Consider the following 8,327-nt stretch of genomic DNA (forward strand, 5'->3'; position numbering starts at 1 on the left):
ATGCTAGGTAACTGAGACCACGAACATATACTGAGAGAAAAAAATAACGGATCACAGGAATATTCAAGTGTTCCTTTAACATTTCCCAGTTTTCATCACCAGCTTTGAATAGCGCTGTGGTGATGAAAACTTGAAAATAATAAAGGAACGCTTGAATTTTTCTGTGATCCTTTATTTGTTTCTCTCAATATAATTATTTATAACGTAACAGGGGCGTACACACACACACACACTTTTTTCAAGACGAAACCATATCTACCTTACCATAACTACAATTTCATTTTGATTTTCAATACTTTTCATAAATTAGCCCCCATGCTCTGAAAACCGTTCCTACGCCCCTGGTACTATCTAAGAGATTCTTGAGAGGCATTTTTACGTTGGTGAATATATAAGACGAGTGTATGGATGGCAACTTCTTCTTTATTGTATAACACGCCGTTTCTGGGCTACTTCTTGCCCCTTCTCCAGGTGATTGAGTAATATCTTATATTGGGCTTACGTTTCATTCAAATGACATTGTTTGAATAGTAGCCTGAGCTTGCTCTTGCCATTCATATTATATTCATGGTAGTCATATTAAACTTTTGCAACGTGTGTCAGTGTGTGCCTGCGCGCTACTGGCAATAACATCAGCGGGCTCTGTATACGTCAGTCAGTCTTGGCCCATCATATTCTAATCAACTACAAACTATATGTATTTTGAAAGGATAAAAGCAGATATGGCACCTGCACTTCAAGCTGCCTCCAAATCGTGATTGCTGTTGATCACTGGATTGTCCGGTCCAGACTTGGTTATTTACAGACCGCCACCATATAGCTGGAATATTGGTGAGTGCGGCGTAAAACAACAAACCAACCAACCAAATCATGATAATGTAACATTGGAGAGTCGGTAGCCCAGTGGTCACAGCTTCACTTGTCAAGTCGAAGACCCAGGATCGATCCTCACATGGGTACCGTTTGTCCAGGACATTTTAGGTAAGGAATGGCTGATGGAATAGTGACATTAGTGGTAAACCAGTACTCCCTCTCTCTCACCCATTGGTGTTTAGCAGATAAATAACCGAAATGTTTGAAACAGAAATTTATCAGGTTTTAAAAGGATAGAGTAAGCAACCACTTCAAAAATTGGGTATCGGATACAAATCCTAATTCCTAACGTTTATGGATGTGGTGGGCGAGAGGAACATGAACTGTGAACTTTTAAATACTTATTTGTTACTCCTTGTCAGGGCATTTCTGTTCGTTATATAACAAACGGAATATGACAAAAGTGTGTGTCATTCAGTACAGTATCAGTTTTGGATAACACAAGGATGTCTACGATGTCAGAATTATATTTTGGTGTGTTGGTATGTCTAAACATTTAAGGAATTAAGTTTCGTTCAGAAGTTAATTGTTCAATGTAGGATAACTACAATGGACTTATTAAATGGTCCCTAAATGTGTAGGTTGCAGTCAACTGTATAGAATGAAGTTTCCTGATAAAAATATTTGGGGTAGGTTCCAGACAACTTTTTGTCCAAGAGTGAATGGACAAGCTCTTTTTTGTCACTGAATCCTGGTGGCCTGGCCTCTAGTCTGTGTTGTTCAGGTACGATTATTTACAGGTTGTCGTGACATAGATGAATGATGCCACATGTGGCAGTAATCAACAGAGCAACACGTGCTGAACATATAAAATGTCGACCTATTTTCCTAATGAAATCCTTTCCTCGAAACCCAAGAACTTTTAGGAATATTCAGGTGACATAATTTGTACAGAATGAACTTTTCCCCAACCAGGCATATACCTCCCTGTCAGACCGTCTCCTGCGATAAGTGCCCCAAGCTCCATCTGCAACAAGTGCCTCCGGCTCCGTCATCTGCCACATTGCCGTGCCCGTTATGCCTCAATGGGTTTACAGCTATGTGGACTTCAGCCCCCGGTTGTAAGCCTTAGCTGGAGGGAATGCCCTCTAAACCAAGACAACTTAACCAAGTCACGACAAAGACTTGAGTAACCAGGTCCACCAGAAGTGACTTTTACACATCTCACGATTATAAGTATCTACAATATATAATCAATGACTACCTCTGAAGGAGATTCAGGAATGTTCATGAATTTAACCCTCTTGATTAGTTTGTCATCTTGTAACAGTTTGTCAACCTTTCATCAGTTACTGATGTTGGTAAACTAGATCATACTTCTAGTCCATACAAGAGTGTCACTGCAAAGTTGTGATCCAAATGTTACCAGGTAGTCAAGTGGAGCAGGCTTCTTGTCATAGCTTTCAACTCTTACAGCCACAATATACCCCTCTGCTAAAGATTTATAACGGCCACACATCTAGGTCTTTCAAATCACAAACACCGACATAACAGTCTGCACATTGGCTTAAGTCTTTCACATGCATTAATTTCATTGTCAGGAAGGAACAAACCACATCAGTACCAGGCAATACCTTTGAAACTATGCAAAACAAAAACAAAAAGATTCTCACTATCATCTGTTTATTTGAAAAAAAATACATGAACATTCACACAGAACACAAGTTCATACCAGCCTCAATAAAAGGCCCTCTTGTATTCTATTGAACTATACCAGCTCATTCCATACCAGATGATCACAGGATAAAATCAATTACAGTAAGCAATTAAAATTAAACCTTGCTGAAAAGATTTCAAATTTACTTGAAATACAGGCTAAAAATCTGAATACATACCCCTACGTAAGCTCAGGAATATCTATATACAATATTATGACCATATTTCATACGTTACAAAAGACTGATTGTCCTCCAAATCTTCAAATTGTCAAAATTGACCTGAAATTACCTGAAACTGTCGACTGGAGTCCATACTTGTGTACATTATTATTACTTGCCAGTCTTTTAATTTCAGGTCAAATTTGACCTCCCTAAAGCATGCACTGTGTGGTAGAGAATGAGCTGGTGGCTTCCCTACAACATGGTGAAGTAAATAACGTGATGAGGAGATCCCCAGAAGCTGGTGAGGAAAAAACATTCATTTTTTTCTGTTAAAACTGGCCGTCCAAATGCTACAATTAGTTTCAGGATAATGAGTTCTCCAGTGTCTACTCACACTATATATTTTGAAATTAACTTCCATACAAAACTGTCTATTTCAAATATATATATATTGCTACAAATGGCACTATTTTTCAAATGAAGAAGCGACTATATGTAACATTTAGGATAGCGAATAAATCTCCAACATGAAAATAAACTACATAAACTCTTTGAGAAAAGTAACAATATATTACAGAGGAACGGCCCTTAAAACCTGGTACAAAACAGCATTTCAAGTCCATTATAAGCATGTTCTAATGATAACATGCTAGGTCCGACACTATTCATTTCAAAGTGTATTAAATAACTGAAAAGTATAAACATCTTTCTTAGGAATAAATCGTAATATGGACCGTGGTGTACGAACAACATGAGCATTTTCACATACCTATACACTTATACACACCAAAATTAAATGCTTGGTACTTATTAGGAATCATACTGGTGGTTCTGTGAGAAGTCTGATTGTGACAAATGGTAAAATACATGTAAATTCTTTCAAATCACAGTGCAAAAACATCTTGGTTAAATGATAATATTCAAGCATTATCACATGTCTGGATTACAATCACTGTCGATACCCTAGCAAACGTTCTAACAATAGACAAATATTTACATGATATGAAGAAAATAAAATCTCATCCTTTCCATAATTCAACACACTGTGATAACGTAGTATTCAATGTTGCAGTATACAGTTTGTGCTGATGAACAGTTTGAGTATTAACTAAATGCTTTTTCATTTTAATGAGAGACCATTACGTCAAACAATTTATGGAACAGTATTTTCTTACATCTTGATTTACTTTTAACGTATCTAGAAAATCAAACAGAAATTCTCAAGAAAAAGGTCTTCGAATGCAACAAACCATTCATTACATTTGACAAATTTCGATTCATTATGACAGACTGAAGCCGTTTAACTGGTCGGTATTTCCTCTCGGGGAATGTGAAACATGTACAACACATCACATCCAGGCACTGCCTGTTTCATTCGCACAAACAATGGAAATTACAATGCAAGATATGCATTCACTGAATATTCAAAGTAACATAAAAACTTCATTTTCTAGCATACAATTCTCGGGTCACATGCAGCCTATTTTGTTTCTACACTGTTAACAAAATCCTCCAACCACCCATGAGGGCAACATCTTGCAACTGAAAATACAGCAACAGTTTAGAAACAATCTAGGATGATATCAAAATCATAATGGTGGATGGACTTAATTGCTCAAAAGAACGACAATTCTTTTAGGTGATTTTCTAAAGAATGAGTTCAATATAATGATTAAACAGTGTCATAAAAGTACTAAATATGTTTGATTCATCTATAAATGACACCAAAGGCAATTCTGAATAATGCCACTTTTCAGGACCAATCAGAATACGGTCTTCAATATTTTAAGGAGAAACTGACTCTGAAACATTTACATCTTTTACCAACATTGAAATTTGGAACAATTGTTTTCTTTTTGTAGCCCATACGCAGTTTCTGGTCTCTTGTCTAATACATAAATGGACCTTACACTTAACAAATCCAAATATCACTTGAAAATATTTCTGATGCCAATCTGAAGCCATTGTGAAACAAAGTGCATAGAAAAAGACTTCTGTTCACATATTGAAGAGAGTTTGGTAATTCAGGAAGAAAGAAACCTGGTTAATTGTCTGTCACTCATAAATGCTTCATAGCAAAATGTGCGAGTCCAAGAGCAAGAAACAACATGGTCACAGATATGGTCGAAGTAACAGCGCTGTTGCAGCCATCCTCATTACAGTGACAGTACTGCACTTTGTAGCGATAGGTTCCGCTACGAGAGATACAGGTCAAGGGTGGGTTTTCCTCGTAGCCACATTGACGGATGATACGGGTATCATACTGTTCATCATAGTACACTGTCAACATCAAGAAAAGAACCATTACTTATTAATCAATGAAGAAAAGAAAAAAAATAATTACACAATTTGAAATACTAATGTTCTACAACAAAAACCAGATCAATCCACATTTTTACAGCTTAGGTTGGAGGATTCAACTTACCTTCTTGTTCAATTTTACGACATGCAGTTCCATTGGTACAAGTGGTTAAGGTGTCTGATTCCATTGTCAGCGCCCCGGCACAACTTTCCGACAAGAATGAATTGCATACATGGCATTGAAGACCCAGTCCTGAAACACAAATCCTAATCTGTACATGGCATATAATATGCAGAGTAAGATACGGTATATATCATTTTCATCATGATAAGACAAACTTGAGGCTCTGGCAGACATAGCAGTTTGAAGTTTTGCACCAAAGTAAAAAGAAACATAATTTACATTATATATATCTCATCATTGGGTCATCCATGCAAAAGTCACCTATATTCTATGTCAGTTCCAACTGAAACCCTTGACCACATAATTCAAAATTGAAAGACACACTTAATTTTATGTTGGGGGAGAAATAATTGTGAATTATCTACGAAGGACAGGATATTGAGTATCCCTACAAAATCAAACAGTATCTGATACTGTTAAATTTCACCGTTACTCAGAGGGATACTAGATTAAAATACTGTACTTTAGGAGACCGTCTTAATCAAAAACTATTCTCTTTATAGGGTTTGGTAGATTACAGGGACCACATACCATGAACTTACTAATTAATAACCAATGTATGAGGAAAACATGGCAATACACTTCCATCACTGATGTAAATATGTCTAAATGTTACATGTATGTTTATGTATACTGAAAGAGTAGCTGCATACTGATTGTGAATGCACACCTGCAAAACTCTTTTTTAACATGGAATTAATTTATGCAGTTAATGTATCAAAATTACACAGAATGTTCAGTAAATGGGTAGAATCAATGTTAGCATTACATAAAAGTGTGGTGAAAAAAACACATTTAAAAAAGGGAAGCTTGTGTCAGGCAAATATCATCCCTACACTCACTAACATTTACCGTATCATGCTAATGCATATTCATTTATTTAATCTAAAAGGTTGTATTGGTTGTTAAGAATGTCAAGACAAGCGACAGAAGGAAGTAGGTCAGAGTAATAAAGACAGGGTGACCTCTAAATGTCCTGCAAGCTTCCCCCTCGCACATGGACAGTGGCTGCCTCACCTGAGTAAAGTGTCATGCCCTACATACTTCCCGACTCACTTATCCAGGGGCGCACATTAACCATTGTCAACTCTTCAGGGTTGAGCTGCTCTTCAAAAGTTTCAGTTTTGTTTTGCGTCAGTGCAGATCAAGATAGGCTTTTGTTTTGTCAAGGAGTGAACCCAAGAAGAGGATAGGCATTGGCAATAATATAACTGTGGTAACTCTGGATGTGATTTGTCCTGGCTATCATAATTTAACAAAGTTGGGACATTGGGCACACATGGGACTTTCATATATAGAGTCTATAGAACACCCTAAACCTAACTCCAGTGGGATTCTTAAATGTTAGAAATTAGACATTTGGTCCATGTTTCATCTAGTATTTTTCTAAACCTTCAAATAATACTAGTAGTATGTTGAGTGTCGATTTCCATCTCTTATGGTTATAGTAATAATGTTCTTAAAACCAAAGACTGTTGTGACAGCTACTTGTTAAACAGACAGGGTAACTAATTGGAAGATAACCAGCAAACAACATAACTAAGACAGCACAGTCATGGTGATGTAATTCTGAACTTCTTTTCAGTTAACACATGAGACACTAAGAATTTTCCACTTTTGTGTTTGAGATGATAAAACTTCTACAACTGACAATGACTGCAACACACCAACATTATCAGTCAGGATTTGTTCAAGATAAATGTTTCAGAAATAATTTAACTTATAATAAAGGCTGACACAGTTCTGGGGCATAACTACAAACACCCTATGCAAGTTGAGTATATGGTTTGTTTTACAAATGCGGAAATTTGGGAGGGCAGCATTGGCGACTGAGTATGCATTAGTTTTCCGTCAGGTTTAAATCATGCATGATAGTTCTTTTATTAAAAAGTTTTAAGCTGAAATTACTTCTCTGATTCCTTAAAAACAGCAGTATTTTTGCATTAAAAGCAAGTTTTTATATCCAGATAAATACTAAGCTGAAATTACTTCTCTGATTCCTTAAAAACAGCAGTATTTTTGCATTAAAAGCAAGTTTTTATATCCAGATAAATACTACAGCCGTCGATACTTTGAATGTCAGACGTTAAAACAACCGTTCTCTTTGAAAGCCGGCTACAATTTCAGAAAACATACAACCGTAAACTACTTTTTCTACATCCACATGAGCGAGTGAACACATATAAAAAACACAACCTTTTCCTCATCTTGGACCACCAACTTTTTATAGACAAGAGTCCACGTTTGCATAAATAATATGGAATACAATAATAACCTACATACAGGGCTACCTGATTGTAATTCAACAGTGTTCAATGGAGCCGGGTTTATTTCATTCAGGACCGGTCGAGAAGCTGACATAGAAGGTGCATTTACGCTAACACAACAAACGAAACATCATAAAAAAACTTAACACACATAGTAACATTTAATTGATTAAGTCAGTGATTAAATTATTAAACGATCGCCAACAAATATTGAAGAACCATTGCCGGGAAAAGAGATTCAAGAATGAAGAAGCCATTTTGGAATGGAATCGGCTTCACGAGGCGATTACTTGACGGGGTTATTTTGTCATATTTACCTTCCTCAATCAGGAACATCAACAGTAGTGTCACTGTCGGGAGAAATACAGATATTTTCATGGTTGCAGGCTGAATTAAGATCCTCGAATGAGCACACGGACAAAATACGGCACTTGCTCCGAACCGCAAACCTACTCCAATGCCCTGTCTGTGACCTTGGGGAAATGGACGCGAAGGATAACGCCACCTATATTTTCAGGAGGAGACAACCCCTGTAGACTATATTCTATTTCAAGATAACATTGCATAACACCTGGGATTGCTCAGCCAATCCAAACATTAGGTTTGCTATTGTTGTAGAATATTGACACAGTTCTTTTCGAGAAGTTGAAATGTTACGTATCACCCATTCTATAGGCCTTACGCATTATTAAATGTCAGTGTCAAGGATATAGCAGAGGAAAAGCAAGAAAAATGCCATATTAAAACTGAACTGTACCTTATCAAAAATACATACTTGATCTGTGGATTCTAGTGGTCTCCAGTTGCTTTATAATTCTCCGTTAAAAAAGCCGACTTCAATAAAAAGAACTCGAGAAACCATCAAAGAAACCAACAACTTTT

At 36.7% G+C, this 8,327-nt stretch overlaps 1 protein-coding gene across 1 annotated transcript; it reads right to left on the reverse strand.

Annotated features, from left to right (window-relative positions):
* Positions 1 to 2,479: 2,479 nt before the first annotated feature.
* Positions 2,480 to 7,942, reverse strand: LOC124277166. The gene is made up of 3 exons (XM_046712831.1): positions 7,763 to 7,942; positions 5,119 to 5,247; positions 2,480 to 4,973 (listed from the first exon to the last, which is right to left on the reverse strand). Exons 1-3 carry the CDS (start codon positions 7,821 to 7,823, stop codon positions 4,753 to 4,755), a joined length of 411 nt encoding a protein of 136 aa, XP_046568787.1. The 5' UTR covers positions 7,824 to 7,942; the 3' UTR covers positions 2,480 to 4,752.
* Between the last annotated feature and the right edge of the window lie 385 nt (positions 7,943 to 8,327).

This window comes from Haliotis rubra, unplaced genomic scaffold (genome assembly GCF_003918875.1).
Source record: "Haliotis rubra isolate DU_JTF1 unplaced genomic scaffold, ASM391887v1 Scf219, whole genome shotgun sequence".
NCBI lineage: Eukaryota > Metazoa > Mollusca > Gastropoda > Lepetellida > Haliotidae > Haliotis > Haliotis rubra.

What these genes read in the sequence shown, in the direction of transcription:
- LOC124277166 (XM_046712831.1), bottom strand. Translation starts at nt 7,823, where the DNA reads ATGAAAATATCTGTATTTCTCCCGACAGTGACACTACTGTTGATGTTC. An exon ending in GATGTTCCTGATTGAGGAAG is followed by an intron (nt 5,248 to 7,762) that starts GTAAATATGACA and finishes TTTGTGTTTCAG; the next exon opens with GACTGGGTCTTCAATGCCAT. An exon ending in TCGTAAAATTGAACAAGAAG is followed by an intron (nt 4,974 to 5,118) that starts GTAAGTTGAATC and finishes TGATGTTGACAG; the next exon opens with TGTACTATGATGAACAGTAT.